Source organism: Macrosteles quadrilineatus, unplaced genomic scaffold (genome assembly GCF_028750875.1).
Source record: "Macrosteles quadrilineatus isolate MER2022 unplaced genomic scaffold, UCM_ALF_1.0 Scaffold_1__1_contigs__length_201487025, whole genome shotgun sequence".
Taxonomy (NCBI): Eukaryota; Metazoa; Arthropoda; class Insecta; order Hemiptera; family Cicadellidae; genus Macrosteles; species Macrosteles quadrilineatus.
Window position 1 is genome coordinate 96,738,126 of NW_026542594.1, and position 26,143 is coordinate 96,764,268.

At 35.5% G+C, this 26,143-nt stretch overlaps 1 protein-coding gene across 3 annotated transcripts in view; it reads right to left on the reverse strand.

The window, feature by feature from the left end:
• Positions 1 to 26,143, reverse strand: part of LOC128992032 (dynein regulatory complex subunit 2) — a 127,977-nt gene that overhangs the window by 23,172 nt on the left and 78,662 nt on the right. For 2 of the 3 annotated variants that reach the window (XM_054415588.1, XM_054415426.1), the window contains exons 2-4: positions 23,289 to 23,451; positions 13,464 to 13,577; positions 3,648 to 3,786 (exon numbers count right to left, since the gene is read on the reverse strand). In XM_054415588.1, the coding sequence (XP_054271563.1) occupies positions 3,648 to 3,786; positions 13,464 to 13,577; positions 23,289 to 23,429 (394 nt within the window). In that variant the 5' untranslated portion in view covers positions 23,430 to 23,451. Of the gene's footprint in view, positions 1 to 3,647; positions 3,787 to 13,463; positions 13,578 to 23,288; positions 23,472 to 26,143 lie in introns of those variants that run through there. The other variant, XM_054415510.1, reaches the window with a different exon arrangement.

A 26,143-nucleotide genomic window follows, 5' to 3' on the forward strand; every position in this document is an offset into this window, starting at 1 on the left:
GGACAATGAAGTCACTTGTAGGATTTTGTTCTCAAGAAATAAAAAAAATGACTTTGTTAAGTTAAAATGGCAAAAGAAAAGCTGTGTTTTGGTGTGCTATTTATATCCATAGGGTGAATATTATTGAGTTTGTACTGTTTATAAATTGGGGCGCTGTCATTGCCCCACCCTGTATTATTAAGTAGCCTATCTTAATTTATCAGTGACCTTAACTAATCAAACAGGTTTTTAATTTTGATTTTAAAATTCGAGTTGCAGGATTCGATTTTTGGGGCAACTGTTGGTTGATATGTATATACAAACATATGGGTTTCCTTGCAGTAGTCAACACAATCACAACCATTGGTCGGATACTTTGTACCGGATGCCTACAACTACATTTACAACAGGTATTTTGATGACCTTTCTCAGTAAAAACCATAAATATACCTCATGGTTTGTGCCTGAAGAAACAAAAAGGCATGTGTTATTGTACAACAGAAACAAAATACATTGTTTTTCCTACAGTCACCTAACAATGTAATGTACATGTTCTCTCACTGATTTGAGAAAGCAAAGTGGCCAATTCACTCATCAGTGAGACAATGTTAACATTGTCTCACTCTAATTACTTTGTCTCACTCCAGATTTGCAACGTGAAGGGACAAAATAGTGAGCGCGTAACATGCAGACAAGGTCGTATGTGCGCGAAATACGTTGGCAGCACTGGCTGTAAATCAGCTGGTCAGCTGTTGTACTGTTGTATTTGTCACTTCACATTAAATGTCATATTAAAAGATCACTTCTGTGTAAAAATATGTTACGTTTCTTTGCCAATTTATTTGTTTTATGGTAACTGTAGGAAAAATATAATGTGCAACTCGAGTGCAAAGTGCAATTGCCTCACTCGAGAAACCATTCCTCACTCGCCTACGGCTCGTGAGTAAGGATTTCTCTCGAGTGAGTCAATTGCTCACTTTGCTCACTAGTTGCACAAATAACTATTTCCCACGGTGATATAATACATCGTTTAAGAAGAGTTCACCCAATTATCATTTAAATGAGATACTCAGTTTATTATACATACATATTAACACAACAGTTGGCCCCAAACCCAAATCCCGAATATCAAAACTAAACAGAGAAACCTGTTTACTTAGTCGAGATTACATTTAGTTACATGCAAAACAGAGATTACAACAGAGATATGCATACAGAGATAAATGCTTAGTTGAGATTACAAATAAATTCAGATAAGGCTACTTAAAAATAAAATGTTTACTATTAAATTATAACTGAAAGAAGAAAATTAATCATTCTCAATAATATCTCGCAATATAATTTGCTCGCCTTACATTTAAATTAATCTCTGACATCAAACACCGCCATAATAGCTATCAAAATACATTTTTCTTCATAGATTAATATTTTTATTATTGCTTAAGGCTGTTTATTGTTAACTAATTCTAGTATACAATATATTTATATAGCATATATATATATATATATATATATAGCATATGTGGTAAAAACTGTTTATAAATAATGTGTACATCTATACTTAAATACGTATCAGGAGCTCTTAATAAATATATATATATATGCTATATAAATATATATATATATATATATGCTATATATATACGTATCCTGATACGTATTTAAGTATAGATGTACACATTATTTATAAACAGTTTTTACCACAGTTTTATAGCACATGTTTTTTACCTATGGACAATAACCAAAACATATTTCCTGCTGGTAAGAGCTCTTCCCTCGAGCACGGACTTGCAGTCCATTCGGGGAATAGTATTCTTACCACTAATAATGTATTTATAAAGCTGAACAAAGTGATTTTTGATTTGATATCTTTATCTGGCCAGTGGTAAAATTCTGGTGGGTAAAAATCTGGGGGTAAAATTCCAGGGGTTAAAATCCACTAACATCTACAGTTGCCTAAACGATAGTTATTTGGACAGGGGGTAAGATTCCGGTTTTTATTGCTAATCTAATTTATCACGCTCAGTCTATTTTCATTAGACTTCCAAATCAAGTAATAAGGAATTTAATAACCCTCCGAGTGTTAAGCATCACGTAATCGACGCACAAAACACCCGCCGTGGTGTTATGTGTCGCTTAAGCGACACACAAACATCTTTTACGGCGAAGGTTCTGGGACTGACTGAATCAGATTGAACTGGATCGAGATTGGTATCATTGTTTTCGGCAGATTCTAAGCTTTCTCCTGATGTCTGTTTCTAGACGCTTTTCATTTTTGTTCCAAAAATATTGTAGCAGACAGATGACGTGCGTATTTGTAAACAACTTGGTTAACCTCGCACTGATGACTGATATGTTTTATTACGTTTATCATTGTTTTAGTGTTAAAAATAAAAAGTTGTGATAAACGTGGTGCATTATAAGAAGATTTAAGTGATTTTGAAGGGCTGGTTGATGATCCTGAAGAAGTAGGTAGTGATATTGATGTAAATTATCAGCCAGATTCCTAGCCATGGTTAGGCTATGTATTCTTAGCTAACGCTAAATGTACGAAATCTGTTTTTCACCCATAACTTATTTATTTGCAAACCTACTTCCTTATATTATTATATTTTTGGAATCCTCATAAAATTTAGAACAAAGTGGCTATTTCGAAATATTTGTAAACCTAAAATTATTATTAATTTATTGAGCGCAAACATAATTTTTTTCATTTATTTTATAATTTTTGATAAACCCCACAAAAATTGTTGAAAATTATTGTTGTAATGTTTTATATATTACATTGAAGCCCATAATTTTCCAAACAAAATGATATATAAAACAGTATACTTTAGAGTGTTTTTAAATTTCTAAGGTCTTTAATAAAACCCTGCGATTGCGCAATAAATGGGCTGACATTAATACCATTACTATGGACACTTGGAGGGATAAGGAATTCAAATATATATATATATATATATATATATATATACTATTATAAAAAAGAGGTGGTGTCTGTGTGTATGGGAAAAGTAAACGCGAAAACTACTGGTCGGATCGGGCTGAAATTCGGCATGATGATAGCTCATATTCCCGATTAACATATAGGCATATTTTTATCCCAAAAATCCTTCCGGGCTCCACCCCAGTGGCTCTGGAGCAAAGGTTCCCATGTTAACCTTATGAGAAATGGAATTAATGAATCTTAACAGCTGTTTCAATTAAACAAGTTGGTTCTGTTCTATGATTTTCAATAGCATTAAAGTTACAAGGATTACCAACAGGGTGCAGCACTAGCATTATTTCTTTTACATTTATGACAACAGCTAATTTGCAACCAAAAGGTGAGTGAGCGTAGCGAACGAGCTAACCTGAAGGCAAGTGAGCGTGGCGAACGAGCTAACCTGAAGGAAAGTGAGCGCAGCGAACGAGCTCCAACCTAAAGGTGAGTGAGCGTAGCGAACGAACTTCAAAAAGAACCGAAATTTCTTAAACCATGTCCTCACTCATAACTGCTATAAGCATTTGATACTTATATGCCAACCCCGTACGAAGGACGGGTACTCTGCTAGTAGAAAAACTCAAAATCGAAAATTCCTGACAAGAGGTCCCTAATCCATTTCCACATCACATATATAAGTTGTATTCTACAAATCAAGCAGTTGCTACAATGAGATCCTTCTTACCGATTAGTCTGTTAACAATCTGTACATGATTTTCCAACATCATCGAGTACTGTATTTCAGATTCTTCAAGATCTGAGAGCAGTGTCTCAATGATTTTGTTCTTGCTTATGACAGCTTCTTCAAATGTAGTCCAGAGGATCTAAAATTAAAAAAGGATATAATTTATAAATATAACTAAAATACTATTCAACAGTATTGTTTAAATTAATTTAATATATTTGAAATATAATGTACTTACACTATTTAAGGGGGTGTCATACTAAAAAAAATATTCTTATGAGTGAAAATTTAAAAACGTACGTTTTCATGTCCCTGGCCTTTTACTTCGTAGATACTTGATTTGTAGTTTATTATTATGTGTTTTAATATTTTTTGGGACGGGGGCAACACGTTACACACATTTATTTGGTTTTAAATAGGTTCTAGGTATTTTTTTCGTATTTTTAAAGTCTCAAAATTCACGACCATGACGTGTCCCTAGGGTACATTTTCCAACTTTCACGCTGTTTTTAGACTAATTATTCATGCCGAAATATATAAAGCCATATTTTTATGTCATCAATGGTTATTAAACTTACAAAAAAGGAGCATATTATAATTTTATTGTCATTGCAAACTGACTACCATGACAAAATAAGTCTGTCCCTCGATTTGGCGTCACGACCATTTGGGAAAAATTTTCAACTTTGGAGCCCGACAGTGGCAAGCCTGGCGTCGATGGAGTCAGTTGGTTTGAGAGACTAGTTCGGGGTGTACGTCAGGATTGTAGTGCCGGTCGTTTCGAGTTGAAAGGAGGAATTACAAGATTAATAAAGGAAAGATTGTGTTTTTTGTAATTTTGGTGTGTCCATGACCGTACGTAGTCATTCGATGAAGTAGACATGGTGTTAATTTTTGTTTATAAGATATTTCAATTGCTAGATTAACCTAGAAGTCCACTTTGTATCCTCGAACATGAGGTGCAGGGCTACCGCCAGAACAGAGCCAAATAACACGTAATTTCACGACCAAAGTTTCACGACCATCGCGGGTTTTTTCACGACCAATCCAGCCTTATGGATTATAGTGTGTTTGGTCGTGACAATAACTTTAATATAATTGTGAATTGAACAGTTTAGTTCAATTGAAACACATATTTTTATTATAACTAACAGTATAATTGAAGGATTGCCTAGAAAGATTTAAATTATCCCAGACAATTCACGACCGTACCGCTTGTCCCTGACCATCACGTTTATGATTTCTATCATAACAATTTCAAAAATTAAAATATCGTCATATTTCAATGTTTTATACACAAAAGAAGCACACCTCTATACAAACATAACGATTTTTCGGGTCTCAGGTAAGTTCTTTCGTAGTTATACAAACTTAAAAAGATTTTATTGGCTTTATTTCAATTTTTTGAGTTTTTTTTATTTTTTTCTGGAAAGACCAAATATACTAAAAGTTTAGTGACCTTTTTATTGTATAATGGTCATAAAAGTAAATTAGTTTATAGCAAAACATAGTTATAAAAATAATATTAACCATTTTTAATATTCATTTAAACGTCCGTTATGGTCGTGACAGGATTTTGTGTTTTTCCACTAAAGATGCTCTTTTAAAAAGAAACTACCAAAGATATTGCGTTACCATGGACATTTTATGAAACTTCAAATGTTAATGAAATAAAAATAATAATAAAAGTTTTGAAAAAAGGGGAAAAAAATTTGCAAATTGCTTTTTCTGAAAACGTACGTTTTTAAATTTTCACTCTTATACATTTTTTTTATTTTGGTTTCAAATTAAAGTTTAGTACCTGGGGACCTATCTCAATTCGATATCTGACAAAAAAGATGGTACCGAATGTCACCATTTGTGGCAAGACCAATAAGAGCAAAGAATGAATCCTTATTCTTAAGATTCCAACGATGAGAAGTAGAAAAGTTATATGGTAAAATCTACGAAAAATCCCAATCGTTTTTTTAATAGGCTAAATACATAGTAAAACTGTGTACATCCGTCTCATTACCATCTTTCGTTTATTAAGCTAAAAAATAACATTTTCGCTATATTTAATAAAATCTTCCTCGTTGTAATATCTTATTATATATATTAGAATCGCTTAACATCATTCGGGAGTGTCCAGAGATGGGATCGTATAAATGGGAGCTTAGGACGAATCCTAGAATTTTTTTAACCCCTTCAACAATATTAGATTTAAAACTGCATAGGGGGTCTTGCTACCCTTCCCTTCACACATTCTTGGATAAACCTCTGGATGATAACAATGAAATAAACCACTATCTAGTCATTCATAATCATAATTCTACGCTGAATTTTGTGTTGTCCAAACTAACTACAGGTGCATTTTTGTACTCTGAAAGCAGTCTTAGTATTGCAGATACACTAATCCATTCCCAAATTCCACACTGCTCGCCTTTACTACTTCCTTCACCATTTCCTACATCATGGACCTGTTTCCTTCCCTTCTCATAGCATTTAAGTATTACAGATGTATTAATCTAACTGCCACAAACGGTTCCCCCACTCTGCAATGCCAGCCTTTACTACTTCTACTTCTCACTACTTTCTATGTCGTGGGCCTGTTTCCTTCCCTTCTCAATAGCATTTTAGAATTAAAGATACATTATTCTAACTGCCACAGACATTTCCCACACATTCTGCGATGCTAAACTTTACTACTTCCTACGCCACTTCCTACGTTGTGGACCTGTTTTAATCTCTTTCCATAGCATTCTAGTATTTTAGATACATTAATCTAATTACACACTGCTTGCATTTACAATTTCCTTCACCCCTTCCTACGTCTCGGACCTGTTTTCCTCCCTTCCCATAACATTTTAGGATTGCAGATACCTTAATTTAATCGTCAAAACAGTTCCCACACTCCTGACTGTTTAATTACCTTTACTACTTCCTTCACCACTTCCTACGTCGTGGACCTGTTTCCCCCCTTCCGACGGTATTTTAAGATCGCAAATGCCTTAATCTAATCGTCATAAACAGTTCCCACACTCCTGACTGTTTAATTACCTTCACTACTTCCTTCACCACTCCCTACGTCACGGACCTGTTTCCCTCCCTTCCCATAGGATTTTATGATTGCAAATACCTTAACCTAATGTTCATAAAATAGATCCCACACTCCGGACAGCTCGCCTTCACTACTTTCTTCACCACTTCCTATGTCGTGGACATGTTTCCTTCCCATCCCATATCATTTTATGATTGCAGATACCTTACTCTAATCGTTATAAACAGATCCTACACTCCCCCCTGCTAGCCTTTACTACAATGTATCGAGTAATCTTCTGTAAAATCTTTGCTCAATAGCAACAAGACATGTTTTTCCATTTGTACTGTATTTTGTATTTTGCTAGTATACTGTGGGTTTATTATGGGGCTTATTATGAACACATGTTAGAACTTACAAGTCTTCCTTTTACTTTTTCCTTGTTATTTAATTAACCAACATGGTTACTTAGCAACCCATAAGACTAATCTATATATACGCAAGCAGGTTTCTTTTCACAGTCATAACTCGATAACGGTTTGACGGATTTTAACGTTTGAGGTGTCAAATTAAAGGTATTTTCATGTAGATGTGCAAATACGTCTCAGAATATTAAGAAAGGGCACCACTTAAGTACACTTAAGGGCTAAAGTTTGGAAGGCGGCGCTATCTGTTGACATTAGATCAAACTCATTTACTTTTGTTTACAAATAACATATGGACGTAGTTTGAAATAGTTTTTAAGGTTAACCACAGACTGCAGGACTTAAACTTCCAGAGCAAAGCTAGAATTTATGTTTTGTTTCAATCTGTTAACTAAGTCTGGTTCATAATTAAGAGTTTCCTAGCAATACTAGACAACAAAGTGTTTGTATTTTTATAATAGTTAAATCATGGACAAAAAGAATAAATATTTAATAAATATTTCATTCTTTTTGACTATGGTCAAATTGATTTACCTTTACCTTACATCGTACGTTACTGATTATCATGTAGTTACAGTTCAATGCGATAAAGTGAATTTTTAAAAGTGATTATTCACAGGGTAGTTATCCTGTGCACCATGTAGTGTACCATGTAGTTATCCGTTACATTACCATATTATCATGTAATTTACAATGTGTATCAAAATTCCAATTCCGTTATAGTGTTTTCTGTTGTTTGGTTAACTTTCTTATTTCATTTCAATTTAAAATCAAATGCCGCGAGTACGACGAAGAACTGTGAGTGACTGGAGGGAACACGGACATGACCGCTTGCATCAACCTCTCAATTGAACATTTGACGGGTACATAGTGGTAGTACCACCGTTGTGATACATCCAACCTCGGACAAATGAACTTGAAATGTTTACATTGTAGTGGCTTACATTTTAATCAAGAAAAGACTGGCCGAGACAGTAAAGTTTTTACCCTTTGTTGCAATAAATGAAAGGTTTGTTTACCTCATTTGTGCAATTCACCATACCTTCAGGATCTTATTGGAAACTCCCAATCTGAAAAAAAGGACTGTGAGACCTATATCCAGAAATTATTTGGATAAAATTTGTCAATTCAATTCTGCCTTTACCATGGTCAGCTCCGAAGCTCATTAAGACGAGAAAATTCCACAGGAGATCGACAATTTCAAGATTCATGACACGTTTTACCACCAAGTAGGTCCTCTAATTCCTCAAGAAGGTGATGAATACGCATAGATATATAAGTAAGTACAACAATGTTACTAGAACCCAAAAAGGAGAATTAAGCACAAATCAAACAAAAAATTCAATGAAAAAATATGCGGAAAATAGGGTCACAATGCCCATTTGCAAATCTTTGAAGACAGTGGCAGACATTCTGTAGGGACGAGAGCTCCGAGGAGTCAAGTGAGATTCTTATGTACATAACAAGAGACAGAAGAAGTGTCTTCCCTTGCTACAATGGTGCTACCTGTGTAGATGTCACAGCAATTTGAAAGCTGAAAACAAAGCACCACCTGGCCAAATAAATCATATAGTTTTTCCAATACTAATAATGTTAAACGGGTATCCATTCTAGACCTGTCGTTAGATCCATTTGCTTACCCTCTTATGTTCCCAACCAGAGACTTGGGTTGGGGCCCCTAATTTAAACACGCCTAAAACAGAACATATCGTAGAAATAATTTAACAATGCTAGAATAAGAGTAGCAATGGTTGGCGTCAAGAGAGGAATCAAGCTACATTAGGTCAAAAGCTCACTTTACAGTGTGTGGTTGACATCTACGTGCTCATAGAGTGCACCCGCCTACTATACATAAGAGATAACCAAAGCAGTATGAGAGTGAATGTGAATTTAAATATTGTAGATTACTTTTATAATATCATAATATTTTTTATATCCTACTAATATTATAAATGAGAAAGTTTGGATGTATGGATGTATGGATGTATGGATTTATGGATGTATGGATGTATGTTTGTGACAAGTGAACGCGAAAAATACTGGTCGGATTGGGCTGAAATTTGGCATGATGATAGCTCACATTCCCGATTAACATATATAGGCATATTCTTATTTCAAAAATCCATTCGGGCTCCGCCCCAGTGGCTCTGGAGTTTCCCATGTTAACCTTATGAGAAATGGAATTATTGAATCTTAACAGCTGTTTCAATTAAACAAGTTGGTTCTGTTCTGTGATGTTCAATAGCATTAAAGTTACAAGGATTACCAACAGGGTGCAGCACTATTATTTCTTTTACATTTATGACAACAGCTAATTTGCAACCAAAGGGTGAGTGAGCGTAGCGAACGAGCTCCAACCTAAAGGTGAGTGAGCGTAGCGAACGAGCTCCAACCTAAAGGTGAGTGAGCGTAGCGAAAACTTCAACCAGGACGTGATTGAGCCATGCGAACGAGATAATCTTGAAAATTAAGAAGTTAAACGGGGCAAAGCCCGCGGGTTACAGCTAGTTCTATAATAAGTCGTATCAATTATTTTAGAGTGACTCTTTGATTAAGGCCTTGCTGTTTATGTTTTTTGTTTATTCTTTTAATTTAATACAAGTTTCAGTTTTGCTCGATTTAGAGCAACGGGTTATCTAGTCTAAAATAAATGTGACTTTCAGTTTCATTTTTCTACCTCATTAGATTTTGGTTGGAAAAAATGACACCTTATTAATAGTTCTAAAAAACTACTAACCTTTGAAATAATGTTTTAAAAGAAACCTTACTCAGTAGTTTTTCCTTTCATTTGAATAAATAGTAAACTAGTAATCTCGACTTTAGGGTTCGTTTCCCCGGAAAAGATTTTTTTAAATACACATGTCCCTTTTTCTCAGGAACTATAAGAGATAGAACCATGAAATTTTCACAAAATATATTTGAAGCTCCACATAAGTATGCGGTACTAAATGTATTCATATACTATACCTAAGAAAAATTTTACTGCCATTTATACACACAAAATTGAAATCTAATGATGCCCCCTTAAAACAATGTAACATAGCTTTGAGGAAGCAAAATATGGTCTGTGGTCTATCATATTGCCAATCATTGGAATGTTGTCAAAATTAATAATTCTAAAACACATATTATGCAGTTCTAAACACTACAAAATGAGCAAAACATAATTTTTTTATTACCGTATAAAACTAATATTTCAGCTTTTGTCGAACAAACTACAATTTTAGGCTTTAATATTGATAAAAATTTTACATGGAAACGTCACACTGAAATGGTTGCTAAAAAATAACATACAGCTTGTTTCCAGATGTATATGTGTTAAGAAACATAATTGATTTAAAAACAAAGCCCATATTCTATACTCTAATATGAGCAATGTTTACTTGTAGTAGTCACAGCTGGTCTGCTTGGCGCGCAGCCACGCTATGGGGGGGGGGGGGGGTGCAGACGGGAGTATTTATTGCTCATTTCCAAAAACATCTGGCCTACTCGGCAAGCCGTCAGTGCAGCGGCTGAGGGCTTTGGGCTGTAGGGGTGAGTGAGCCGTAACTCTTAGGACAGCTAGTACACAAGGGTCCGCGCGCCCAGACTGACTGCGACTACTAGTATGTATGTATGTATGCTTGCTTGTACAAAGATCTCAAAAACGGCTTCGACGATTTTCTTCAAATCTTGTAAAAAGTTTATTTCTGGCCTAAAAACAATTTTACTACAGTTAGAACTGCCAAGAAAAATCTAATTACGTAGAAAAATGAAACTGAAAGTCACATTTTTTTAACATTAGTCTTATGGGTTGCTAAGTAACCATGTTGGGGGAATTAAATAACAAGAAAAAGTAAACAAAAGACTTGTAAGTTGTAACATGTGCTCATAATAAGCCATCTACCCACAGTATACTAGCAAGTTACAAAATACAGTACAAAAGGAAAAGCATACCTTGTTACTATTGAGCAAAGATTATACTGACAATAATTACTCGATACATTGTAGTAAACGCTAGCAGTGCAGAGAGTGGGAACTGTTTATGACGATTAGATTAAGGTATTTGCAATCCTAAAATGCTATTGGAAGGGAGGGAAACAGGTCCGTAACGTAGGAAGTGGTGAGGAAGTTGTCAATGCGAGCAGTCTGGAGTGTGGGAGGGAACTGTTTATAATGATTAGAGTAAGGTATCTTTAATCTTAAAATGCTATGGGAAGGGAGGGAAACAGGTCCGCGACGTAGGAAGAGGTGAAAGAAGTAGTAAAGGCTAGCAGTGCAAAGTGTCATTGTGGGGAATGTTTGTGGCAATTAGATTAATGTATCTAAAATACTAAAATGCTATGGAAAGAGATGAAAACAGGTCCACGACGTAGGAAGTAGTAAAGTTTAGCATTGAAGAGTGTGGGAACCGTCTGTGGCAGTTAGATTAATGTATCTTAAATCTAAAAATCCTATGAGAAGGGAAGGAAACAGGCCCACGACCTAGGAAGTGGTGAAGGAAGTATTAAAGGCTGGAATCACAGAGTGGGGAACCGTTTGTGGCAGTCAGATTAATGTATCTGTAATACTTAAATGCTATGAGAAGGGAAGGAAACAGGTCCATGACGTAGGAAATGGTGAAGGAAGTAGTAAGGCTAGCAGTTCAGAGTGTGGGAACCTTCTGTGGCAATTACATTAATAAATAATGGCAATTTACTCATAAATACCCATAACACGTTCAAAAAATTATTTGCAGTATCCAATACATCAGCTATGCCTTTACGAAAGATCGCCGTACTATATGGGTCTGAGGCTTTACAACGGTCTACCTGCTCATTTTAAAGGTATCAATAATATTGTAAAGTTTAAGAAAGAATTCAAAACATTCCTTATAAAAAACACTAAAAACACTATAAGGCCGTCAAAATACCACCAAATACCACAAAAACACCCCGTGGTCACGTCAACTGAAGTCTGCAACGCAACTGCAACGTCGGGCCCACGGTTGTAGGTGACTGGTTTCAAATGTTTTTTGAAATTGCATACAACCAGTTGCGTCGTGTGCGCCTCCCCACTGCAATACATTTCCGAGGTCACAAAACAGTTGCACACGCAACTGGTTTGCAACGACAGTTGTAAAACAGTCACACCGTGTGTGCTGGGCCTGAGAAACCTTTAAATATCTGAATACTCTCAGAGACATACCTTACTACATCTGTAAAGCAATCATCCAAGGAGTCTCTAGCATCTCTACCACCGAGACCTCTTGCACAAACACCACACCTGAAGTACAACCAATTTGGCCCTCCCAATTCACAAAACATCAATTTTAATCCTCCTACTACAGTCATAGAAGAACGAATAACCCTCTTCTTTAACCATTTTCAATAAAGAACAAATACTTCAAAAATACCCCCGCCGCAGCAAACCTGCAGACTAAGCGAATTTCAACTTGTCTGATTACATATTTACTAAAATATTTCCATAAATAAAGACATATTTATTCCCAATTTAAATAACATTAGATTTGACGAGTGCTTAGGTTTGCTGCTACGGGGAAGGTAAACAGTGTTTTTTGACCAAACGTCAATAGTATAGGATGAAATAAATAAATTTGCCAAATTTGATCAACATATCCATCCATAAACAAGTAAACTACAACAGTTTTTATTTTCTCCATAAAAATAACACGGGAATTTTAAATTTGCTTTTTTTTTTATTTTCTCCGTAACCATTAGACATACAACAATGCTTCAATATACTAAATTATTTTTTTTTTATTCTACAAAATGGTTGTTAAAGAAATTCAAACATTTTATGTTTTTAGGGTAAAAAAAGGGAAAACCCCATTTTTACCCCATAAAACCCCCCATAAACCCCCGTTCCCATGGTCCGATCACACTGGTTTGCGAACTCATTCGAATAAATGTAGGCTTACACGTTTATATCAAATTTCATCAAAATCGGATAATTTTTTTTGTTTGAGTTATCGTGCTAATGGACACACATATATATATATATATATATATATATATAGCCTATATATAAATATAATATATATATGAATTTGAACGGATGGTGTCTTTGGCCTCTGGGGACGTCAAAACGAAAAAGTAAATTGGTCCCGGGTCCAGGTCTTACCATGACACCTACGGTAATAGCTTATCCCCTATATGGGAAATTCGCTAAAAGAATCAACCAACAGATTTAAAATTAAAATGATACTTTACTAAAGCGCTAACTGTTGGATAGTCCTTGTTATGTGAATTGCAGAAATACTTTATGATTTTTTAAGTTCGGTTGGCAAAATTATTATATTTAAGCAAATAGTTTTAATAGTACGGGTATTAAAAAAAAGGGTAAGGAAAAAAACTGGTTTTTTGGGAAAAGGGTAATTAGTAAAAATCTGACCTTCATGTTGTCCTTGAGTTCCTTGCACTTGACTTTCCTTAAAATCTGCCGCCATTGTTGGTTGATCTTTGCTGAATTCAGCCTCATGAAAGCTTCTTCATGTTTCAGTTTGTTCTAATTAAATGAAACATATTTTTAAAACCATTTGACTACAACAAGCTCATCTTATTTTACCGGTACTGTATAAGATAATAATTTTATGCTTAGCCACTATAGTAATTTGGAAACACACAGGTTTTAATGGTAATGTGGTTTGGGTCACACATAGGCAAATCAACAAATGCCACTATCTTACAAGGGTTCTGACAGTTCAGTTGAAATGTATTTCAATTGATGTGGAGCTTTTTGTGAAGAATAACTTGTTGGTTAATTGTGTTGTTAGATTACAGATTTTAATACTGTAACAGCATCTTAGTCGAACATCAATGTTTTAAATGAACTAATGCTGCAGCCTCTTGATGGATTAAAGAGTTATTATCAATTATCAATTATTTAAGATGGGGACGCCACTATGTGCGTATTTTAACCCAAATATGAGTGAAGGATGAGTGTAGGATGAGTGGCGCGATCTTGTAGTCTTGTTAGTGACTAAGGCCGACATGTTCCTTAGACACAGCTGTTAATTAATAGCCCATACAGCTAATGGCAACTAAGGGACCTACAGTTTAGAGTGGAATCCGAACCACATTTTTTCCTTGGTATTTAACGAATTGGTCTAATTATCAGGATAGTACTGCGGATAGTCGAGTACTCACTCGTGCGGACGTTAATCCACACCAGGGAGCATCGCATCCACAGTGTATGCCTATAAATATCCACAATTTGTGACCTCCTAGTAGCTGGATTACAGGACAACGCCACCCGTCCCAGTCCTTAAAAAGAACCCAGCAAGCTTTTCACATACTTACCTTGTCACAGAAAAACACAATCAGAACAACACAACAACACACAACAATCAGAAAAACACCAACTTATCAGTCTAGGCTACAAAAACACCTCCACTGTCCATGAATTCCAAGGCAGACAAGCAGAAAACATCCTTGTGATTCGTACCTCAAACAAACAAGAAGACTCTACAACTCACAATCGCATTGCATTGTCGCTATCTCAAGACACACTAAATCTTTTCTTTACATTACTGCATGTCAAAATGACACAATAAGCAAATGGATCAAGCAAGCCACCACCCTGAGCAAAGAAGAGCTCATTAAATACTCAAAAGACTCGAGCACAGACAATCAACAACAACCAACCCCATTCCCAATCATCGATGAACATAAAATACAAACAAACCTACATCCTGAGCAGAAAACACCGCAACACCATTTTTTAGTCCGAAGCACTACTCCCAAAAAGAGACACAAGCTGAACACAGAATACAAAACCCGGACACTCTGGAACTCGGCTTTCAGGAAAACCAATCCCTTAGCAACCAAAACACCATAAAAATAGCACATCAAAATATAAACTGGCTAACTAATAAACTAGATAGACTTAGCCATTTCCTCTACAATGAAAACCCGGACCTGTTAATAATAACTGAACATGGACTATCAAAGGAAAACCTTGCTACAACCTGCATTGAGGGCTATACTCACTTATTGGGGGATTCACAAGAAAAGACCACATCAAAGGAGGAGTTGCTGGATACGTGAAGAAAGGCCAGGAAAAGGAAATAACACTTGTTGAAACTAGTAGAGCTGAATCAGAACTCGTGTGTGAAACTGCCCTCTTTGAGATAAAGAGAAAAAAGCGAAATATACAGGTACTTGGTGTCTACAGACCACCTAGGGCAAAACTAGACAGCTCAATATAAGTCCTAACTGAACAACTTAATAGATGATGAACTCAAACCAAGAAACTGTAATCATGGGAGACATCAATGTGGACAATTTTATTGAAAATAACGACAACACAAAACTACAAGAACTACTTACTACATACGGCATCGTGAGAATGAACATCCCTCCCACGCGAATCACAAGTGAAAAAGAAACATCAATAGACTGGATCTGTACTAACATTCAACCTGAGAATGTACAAACCTCTATCGTCCTGACAGGCTTATCTGACCATACAGCACAAATATGTTCCCTTAAAATGTCAAAAAAAAAAACCCCAACACTAGGAAAGAAAAATACTAATCACCAATAGAGAATTAACACTGTTTAAGGAGAAACTACAAACACAAAAATGGGATGAGATTCTAATGGAAGAGGACGTCAACCTTGCCTACAACTCTTTCCACAGTACACTACAGCTTATACTGAATTAAACCTGCCCACTGAAACTACAAAAAAAAAAAATAAATAAATAAAAAAGACAGGTCTGGGATGACGAGTGCAACCAACTGAAAAATGTGTACATCAGTGCACTAGAAATAGAACAACTTACGGGCCTGACAGAAAACAAAGCACAAACAGCGGAAAGAAAGAGAGGAATATGACCTGAGACTGAAACACCTGAGACGAGAACAAACTGTAGCATACATTAATGAAGCAGAAAATAAATCAAAAGCAATGTGGCAGACAATAAATGTCATAATCTTATTCTATTACTCTATTCTAAATAGTCAGCTGTTGGTAAATATTAAATAGTAAACACTTCTTATTGTTACTTTTTGAAAAACATTACACTACAAACACATCTATGTTGTTAAAATAAAAGATATAATTTACAATGTGCGTGTATTTCAATAATACGGTCACAACACTTTTTGTAAAAACCGAAATAATGACATTTTACACGTTCAAATAATCTTTAATTATTATTCAATCTGTTTCAATCATTCAACCTACACTACTTTCATTGCATTTGACTGGACCATAATGGATGCTGACCAATTCAAGGAATTCTTACAAGTTTTTCAACAGCAACAACAAGAACAGTTTCAACAATTATTCTCACATTTCACAAGGTATGAGAAGTCGGAGGTATCAGTAAGTCTTACAAATATTGCTCGATTTGAAAATTTCGAACCTAGACGTGAGAAGTTTTGTAATTATCTAGAACGCTTTGAAAATTACTATACTCTGATAGGCCTGACTCAAAAGGAAGGTATTGCTCAACTCTTATGTGTATCTATTGGGTCAGTACATTACAATGCCCTATCAGCTTTTCTAGGCCCAGAGAAACCAATAAAAAACTTACCTTACGATGATCTCGTCAAAGTTCTAACTCAATTGCTTGTTCCTAAGAAAAATGTAGTCGTTTCTCAACATTACTTTTTGAACATTTATCAAAAGAATGGTCAGTCAATATCAGATTTCGTAGCCTCACTTCAGCGAGACTTAGTCGATTGTGAGTTTACAGTTCAATGTGAATGCGAGAAAACAAATTCAATCTCTGATGTATTTTTACGAGCCCAGTTCATCCGTGGCCTTCGAGATGATTGCTTAAAGAACAGATCTTACAATCAAATCTCTCTAGTTTTGACGAAATACTCAATAAGGCTATTGCTTTAGAGGCATCAAAACTTGACAGCAAAGAACTTTCTAATCCTAATCAGACATCAAGTTTTAACAATTTTACTTCTACCGAATCTACTAATGTAATTTCCAGCAGTTACAGAACTTCCAGAGACGGTTCAAAAGACCCAGGAAACAGAAGATTAAACTCGAATAGCAGATATTCACCTGAAAACTACAAGTCTAGATCCGTCTCCCGAAAAAGGTACATCGACTTCAAGGCCTTGGGAATTGAAAACGTATATTTGCGATGTGGTAAAAATAGTCACAAGGCAAGTAACTGTAGAGTAGACTATAAGAAGCTCTCGTGTAATAACTGCAAAAGGAAAGGACATGTATCAAAAGTTTGCATTCAATCACTACTCAAAAATTCAAAAGTAGATTTAGTTGAACCGTACTTAAATTCAGCTACTAACAGTGAACAGTACAATCAACCTTTTCATGACCCAACATACGGCATTCATAGCATGAATTGTACCGTAGTAGACCTTTTTGAAATGACTCCCGATCTCGACAAATACCTCATTGATGTAGAATTAAACGGCAAACGTCAAAGTTTTGAAGTCGATTCCGGTGCAAAATTTTCCCTACTTTCAGAAAGTGATTTCAAGAAACTCAAGCTTGGCATTCCCCTACAGAATTCTAATGTTTGCTTTCGGTCATACACAGGTAACATCATTAAGCCTGTTGGAAAGGTATCTGTTACTGTAACGTACAATGGTAAACAGATAGATGATGAATTACACATCGTACCTGCAGGACATGACGCTTTGCTAGGTAGACAGTGGATTAGAGGGTTAGAAATCGAGCTTCGTCAGGTGTACGATGAAATGTTTCAGAAACCTTCAAACCATGTTTCAATTCACAAAGTAAACTCGATAAACGCTTTTTCAACCAAACTCAAAACATATACAAGTTCAACAGATAAACTAATCGGAGCTGAAGTTAACCAGCTTTATTCTCAATCACTTTTTCGAGTATCCAACTATGAAACATCTTCAATGACAATCAAAGAAGGGACCGAAAAAGACCATGAAATGAATGGAATATTTCAAACCTTGAAAAACGTCTCTTACAGACTCAAAAAACACCCTACATTAAACCCTATTTTAAAACCCGTTAGATCGATTCAAGAGGGGGAGATAGTGCAAGTTAAAATATTCTCTAACAACAGACAAGTTTGGCAGTTCGCAGTAAGAAGAAGCTAGGAAAAAGGCACTTTATAGTAACACTAGATAGTGGAAGAAACGTCAAGAGACACATTAACCACTTGAGACCAACTATCATGAAAGAAAAGAAGGTAACATTTGGACCTGAACAACCGTTTAATGTACCAAGACTCCCAAACCAATCTCCACCTTATCCTGATCAAAGACCCGAGACCCGACCATATTGAACCAGAACCAGACCAACCTACAGAAGTTAACATTCCAGTTCGCTCTCCACGACCAATAAGACAACGACGACAGCCACCTTGGTTAGGAGACTTTATCGTACAAAAATAGTTTATGTTCTTCTCAATAAGTGAGGGAAAGTGTCATAATCTTATTCTATTACTCCTATTCTAAATAGTCAGCTGTTGGTAAAAAATATTAAATAGTAAACACTTCTTATTGTTACTTTTTGAAAAAACATTACACTACAAACATCTATGTTGTTAAAATAAAAGGATATAATTTACAATGTGCGTGTATTTCAATAGTACGGTCACAACAATAAATAATGAAAGAAAGGCAACCACTAATACAAACCATCAGCTCAGCCTTCAGCTAAATGGAAAAACGACCTTGGACCCACATGAAATAGCAAACTCCTTAAACGTATATTTTGCAACAATAGCAGAAAACACACTCCAAACAGACAAAAGCAACACCAATCCCACACACCCTGACCTAGCCCCAGCCACAAATGAGCAGTTAGAATTCCATTTAACAACTTTTGAAGAAGTAAAAAAGACCATAGACTCCTTAAAACCTAAAACCTCTTCTGGTGTCGATGAATTATCTTCAAAACTGGTTAAAAGATGTAAAGAGATAAGAACTGACACCACTCACAATTATAATAAATAAATCCCTACAGCAAGGAATTTTTCCAACTGCTCTAAAGACCGCCAAAATATACCCAAAATATAAAAAAAGGGCCACAAATTGAACCTAGCAGCTATAGGCCAATATCCCTGATCCCAACATTCTCAAAAATAATCGAAAAAATTGTACTTGCTAGACTCCTAAGCCATCTCGAACGGCATAGCCTACTCATGAATAAACAGCACGGATTCCTCAGGGGTAGATCAACAACAACAGCCCTGATACAGCTGACGGAACATGTCATAGACCAATTGGAGGAAGGATGCTCAGTGACCAGCCTGTTTCTTGACTTTAGCAAAGCCTCAATCACGACCAGCTACTACAAAAACTAAGAGCCCTAGGAGTTGGAGGTAAAGAAGCAGAATGGTTTAAATGCTATCTCAAGGGAAGTGGCAACCCAGGCAACTGGTAGAAATAAATCACACCCAAAATAACATAAACTACAAAATCCAATCTCCAACAACTGGTGTAAAAAGAGGGGTTCCACAAGGATCTGTACTCCCCAGTATTGGCCAGTGCTCTTCCTCCTCCTCACGAATGACATGCCAAACTGCATGGATGATGCCTGCTCCACCATAATGTACGCAGACGATACCGTGCTTACCATCTCTGATAAAGCTACTGAAATGCTTTGAAGCAAATATGATTGCATTCCTCAACCAAGCTAAACACTACTGTATAAACAATGATCTAGTCTTAAATGAAAACAAAACAGTACAAATTATTTTTAACACAAAAAATAAAAGTACAAACTTAGCACCTCTCCCCGGCCTGGAAGCAAGCAACATAACCAAATATCTAGGTATCACAATTGACTCAAAATTGTCATGGAAGCAACACATCGACCAACTTGGCAAGAAACTCTCATCAGGTACCCGCATAATTTGAAGACTCAAACAAATATGTGGCCTGGAGATAGCTAAAGTTGCCTACTTTGCTCTTTTTGAAACCCACTTAAGATATGGAATAGTGACATGGGGAGGAACATCAGCATCCAATAAGGAAAAGATTCTTACTCTACAAAAAAGAGCAATCAGATGCCTAGCAGGACTACACTACCAAGAAAGCAGCCGGGAATCTTTTAAACAACTAAAAATCCTCACAGCAACCTCACTCTACATTCGGGAAACTATTCTGCATGCAGTCACCTCACAACAGTTAAGAAATCATGAACTCCATACATACAACACAAGACATGCCACAAATTTCACCCTACCACTACACTGCCTAACGCTTTTAGAGAAGAAACCTTCATACAAAGGAGCGCTCTTCTTCAACCACCTACCCGACCATCTAAGAAGCCAGCCACCCCAACGTTTCAAGAACCAGCTAACGGAATGGCTCTAATAAAGACCCTACTACTCAGAATCAGAATTCCTGAACACCTGACACAGCGCCACCACCGACGAGAGCTCTCTCTGGACATCAAAATGTTAACTTTGTGTTATCACATTACATAACTATAAAAAAAAAGGATTTAAAAAATATAAAATAAAAACCTTTGCATTAGAGGTGCAGAGCATTTCGATGTACAGTAGAACCTCTTTAATCCGAACCCCTGTAATCCGAACGTCCACTAATCCGAACCCCTCATTGCTGTACTCTATACACAGTACAGCAGTTCTTTATTGTATACTGTATTTAATTTACAGTACTGTTTATTCACCATGTTTACTACTGTATTAAATAAACACTGTATTTTACTTTATAAAACATTTTTTCACTTTTCCCAAAATAATGTTGATCAGTTTTAGCTATTGTTATGTAAAAACAACAATATGTTCTGTAATCCGAACTATTCAATAGTCCGAACTACCCCTGGTCCCAATTAGTTCGGATATAAGAGGTTCTACTGTAGTACCATCTCATCCAATCTTGTCAAACATCCAGATTCCTAAAAAAGTGGTATTTCCCAGCAAGTTTTTTTTACTAAACTTATTTTCTTGTACCTCCACAGCTCCCAAAAAGGTCATGTTCAAACGTTAAAAATGAAATATATTCCTCCTTATGATCTCCATGCTCACTAACATTTACATTTTCATTAGTAACTTCATTAGTTATTTTACAATTGGTAATGAAAATTAGTTGTTTGAAGTTTGGAAAATTGCTCCATTATCAAATATGGCGACCAACTTTAAAATTTCTGGTGATCAAAGATTTTTGGTTTGTTTATCCACACAGTATTTCAAAACTTTTTATGGTGTATAGTTTTTTAATAAGGCTTCTCGTTTTTGGGATATAGAAATTCAAAAGTGATATTTCCAAATTTCCAATTCGTCGGCCAATTTTAAATTCTTTTGGAATAACTGTTATTTTGTATGAATTTTTCAAGTTTAATTTTAACATTTCAACTTAAAATAGTTAGTCAAAGTAATTGTATGGCCAACAGCTCTATTTTACAGTGAACAGATATATTGAAACATATACGGTACAGGGTGACAATTAAGTCTTAGGACGACTTTATAACTTTAAAACGAAAAGAAATATCACAACCAAATTTGGCAGGTCATTACTGGTAATAGTAAGCTACTTTTCTCTGTACATGGTGATCGGATGTCACCTATAGCGGACGGCCCATAGGGAGTAAGTTGAAAATCTTAAAGGTAAGTAAAATCATAAGTTGATATGTACATAAAATAAAAGGTCCTGTTAAACCAAAAACAATGCCGCAAACCGGACCTCAAATGGGCAATCAAGCTAAAAATGACAGCTGTTCAATGATTCATTGAATTTGCAATGGTATTATACGCTACCTCCTCAGGGGGGCCCGCCAGAAGACGGAAGAAAATCATAAACATAAGCATAGGTCGATATGCACATAAAATTAAATGTCATTATTTGTATACAATGCCCCAAATTTGAGCTCAAAAGAACTACCGAGTCAAAAAATGCAGCCGTTTAAAAATTCAAAATGGCAGATTCAAGAAATCTTTGAACAGCTGCCATTTTTGACTCGGTTGTTTATTTGAGGTCTGTTTTGCGCCATTGTTTTTAGTTCAACAAGACTTTAATTTATGTACATATTAAATAAAATGTATTTATTTAATATCTATGTACTTAATTGTCTGTCACCCTGTCCCTGTATATATGATTACCAGTAGATAGTAATGTACCGATCCTAGCGCAAAAAAGTACGAGTTCAGAAAACCAATGTAAAATCTCTGTTTTTAACACAAATCATGTTATGATTCGTGTTCATGTTAACACGAACACGAATCATAACATGATTTGTGTTAAAAACAGAGATTTTACATTGGTTTTCTGAACTCGTACTTTTTTGCGCTAGGATCGGTACATTACTATCTACTATTACCAACCAACCGCACAAGATTAGCATTGTTTGACGATTGATAGAACTAAGCAACTGTCACAAATATAAAATAATGAAGGTAGACTACTATAAACGTTCTAATAGTACCCTACTAACTCTAAGTTCCTTCTAAGGAAACTTCAAGACCTGACAAGTGAACCATAAAGCATAGGTTTTTGGACGAGATGGCACTAATTAATGGGTGGAGAATTACCTCTGCCCTACATGGCCCTTCGTGGAATCTGGAAGAGCTGGACAAGATTGCATCTGGACGAGATGGCACGACACCATGCGTTTCCATTCGTTAGACTATCCGAGTTGATAATATTTTATTATTACACTATTTACAAGAAATGGAAGAGGAACTCATAACTTCATGGCTCAAAAAATAAGTAAACATCTCAATCAGTGTCTCGGGGAAATTTATTTTTATATGAATAATATCAGAGGAAATATAGTACTGTATTATAGCAGCAATGTCAATCAATAATATAATTTTGGGAAAATATGGAAACCATGTAAATAATAATTGGGTACATACAGAGAAACTAACATAATAGAAATACAATTTTTCAGTATTATGTTTTTATAACTTTTAGATGATTAGAATTCACTTTGGATAGGAAAATTTTAATTTGTCTGGAGTACAAAATGAAATATGATGTATGGTAGCTAAAACTTTTTTAATTTTCACAATGCTCCATGTAAAATAAAATAGTTTGGTAGGCATAAGTTATCAGTTGACTTCAATTCCTTCTAGTAAACAATTAAATGAGATTACAGTTTTCTTTAAATCTTTACTAGTTTTGTATTATGTCTCAAGCAAAAATTTATTCGACAAGTAATTTGAAAATCTTGAATAAAAATAATTTGCTGGTAACGGAACAGTTACCATGTAGTTCATGAATAATTGGTTATTTGGTGACATCTTTATCTCTCTGGATTTTTAATATAATATTACCTTCATATAAGTGGCAATGAGCTGTTCTTTTCTTCTCCTAGCTTCTTCTTCAATGGCTGCTCGATGTTGCATGTATCTTATCCTTTCTTCTTCTGACATCCGAGCCAGTTTGCTTCCTTTACCCTTCTTCTTAGGGCCCATTTTGCTAATACTTGAGGTTTACCTGGAAGTATAAAGCCCCTAAGTTATGTAACAACAACTGCACTAAGAGCCACCTAACACGCTCTCAAGAACTCGTGAATTACAACTTTATGAGACACATTACACAAAGCACCGAGTTGTTGACAGATATCCAAGCAACATAGACTGTGATTTCACCATGGCAATGCTCAGGGTGAGGAGAGGGGGGAGTGGGCTGATAGTAATGGATATGGATCCAACACTTGGCTTCAATATTAGTTTTGGGATGTTATGAAATCATTCATGTTACATTTAAAACTAAGTTAAATATAAATACCCCCACCTCAGCAAACCTGCAGACTTGACAAATTTCAATTAGACCTAGGTGATGTCCCCATCTCATTGATTGGATTTTGTACTAAAATATTTCCATAAACAACCATGTATTCCCTATTTAAATAACATAAGATTTGACGAGTAGGTACTTAGGTTTCTGCCCTGCTACAGGGAAGAGAAGAAGTGTGTGTTTTTTTTTCAAAATTTAAATAGTAAAGGATGTAATAAATTAATTTGCTAAATTTTATTAAAATATTATCCACTAGCAGAGTACCCGTCGTTCGTACGGGGTTGTCATATAAGTATAAAATTCTAATTGCAGTTATGGGAGAGGACACAGTTTAAGAAAATTTGGTTCTTTTAATCTTTTAATTTATTTAGTATGCTATAATATAGCACATACCATAGCCATAATGTTCTACCACTACCACTGTACCTAAACCCTAAACCATAGAAAAAGTAAAGTTCTCCTTGTGTACCACAGCTTTTTGTTGCTAGTTGGTTCAACCATAGACAAGAATTAAATATAGACTGTCAGCCGTGCTGCTATTACCATGGTTACCATAGGTTTTGACGCAAACCACTGGGAGCGCCTTGTAGTTATGGTGTAGGTGTACACGATACGTAACTACACGGCACTCCCAGCAGTGTGGGCCAGACAGAACCTATGGTAACCGCAGCACGGCTGACAGTCTATATTTAATTCTTTTTGTCTATGGTTCAATTTAGGTGTTGTCATAAATCATAGACAAATAGAATATTATATTTGTCTATGCATAAATGCAAAAGAATAATAGTGCTGCACCCTGTTGATATACCTTATAACTTTTTAATGCTTAATATCATAGATCCAACTTGTGCAGTTGAAACAGCTGACAAAATTCTTCAATTTCTCTCTTAAATATGAATACTCATAAAGTTAACATGGAAAACTCCAGGGCCACTGGGGTGGAGCATGAAATAATTTTGTTGATAAGAATATGTCTATATGTTAATCGGGAATGTAAGCTTTCACCACCAAATTTCAGCCCAATCCGACCAATAGTTGATGCGTGATTGAACTTCAAACAAACACACAAACTTACACATCTATAATATTAGCAAGATAAGATAAGGTAAGATAAACAAAAAATTACAATATAGCCATTTTAAATGTACAGTTTTTTGTAATTTCCTCTGTAACCATTAATTTTTATACAAAACATACCAAATTTTTTTCTATGTCCCTTAACACATAGCTAAAATGAAAATTTGACATTTCCGTGTTTGGAGAGTAAAAGTTTGAAAACCCAATTTTTGAAATATGTTTCAACCCCTGTTTCGAACCCCTGTATGTTGTATGTTTCGATCCTGTTTGTAAGTGTCATCAAAGTCAGACCAAAATTGCTCAAGCTGTGTTCTCGGATTCACACACACATTAGGTGAAACCCGTCGACAACGACGGTTACTCTCGAGGTTTTACGTAAATTCAGCTAACTGCGATAGATAGAGTGAAGTTATTAAAATCTTAGTTAAATGAAGGGAGGATAAACATAATTGAAGAGAGGATAAACATAATTATGCTTGATTGTGTACCTTAAAAACGTTGTTGATGAATTTTTTTGAATACAATATTTTCTGTCCTTTCATAGGCTTTAGGTTGCCCAAAAGATTTTTTAGAAGTCTTACAATTGTTTCTTGTTCATGAGTTTTGATCATGTTAAAGCATGTTTCACTATGTGGGGAAAGGAGTTCATATAATTGGTCTGTAATCTTACAGAAAGAGTCAATATTACTAATAACTGGTTCCATCTGCTTTAGGAAAATCATTCAGATCGTATTTAGATTGTATAAGTGAATCACCATCTTTGGTCATAAAAATACAGAATCAACGGGATGCATTAAATTAGTTTATTTTTGTATTTGATTTAAAAAAAAATCGGATTCTTCACAAAACTGCAACATTCTTACTTCGATGAGGGTCTAACCGATTTTGATTCCTTCTCTTGCCACATCGACCAATGTATTTAATCATCCTGTACTTATTTGCTAATTGATTAACTTCTGGCGTAGATTTGTGAAATCGTGCCATGAGGTTGCTGTGAAACTTGAACTTTATTGATATGCGAGGGTTAAATGCCTTTTGGCCCCTGAGGGTGAGTTTTAAAATGAGTTCCCCCCCCATACTTTTTTCTACATTTCTTAAGATATCAACTGCAGAGCACGTCAGATCATTGTAGAGTAGTAAGTACTTTATTTTGACTGGGTATACATTTTTGGCCGCCGTCTTGGATCCGCCATACTGGATACAAAGTTTTTTAGCGAATTTCCCTATAGGGAAGTAGCTATTACCGTAGGTGGCACGGTAAGACCTAGGCCCGGGACCGATTTACTTTTTCATTTTGATGTCCCCAGAGGCC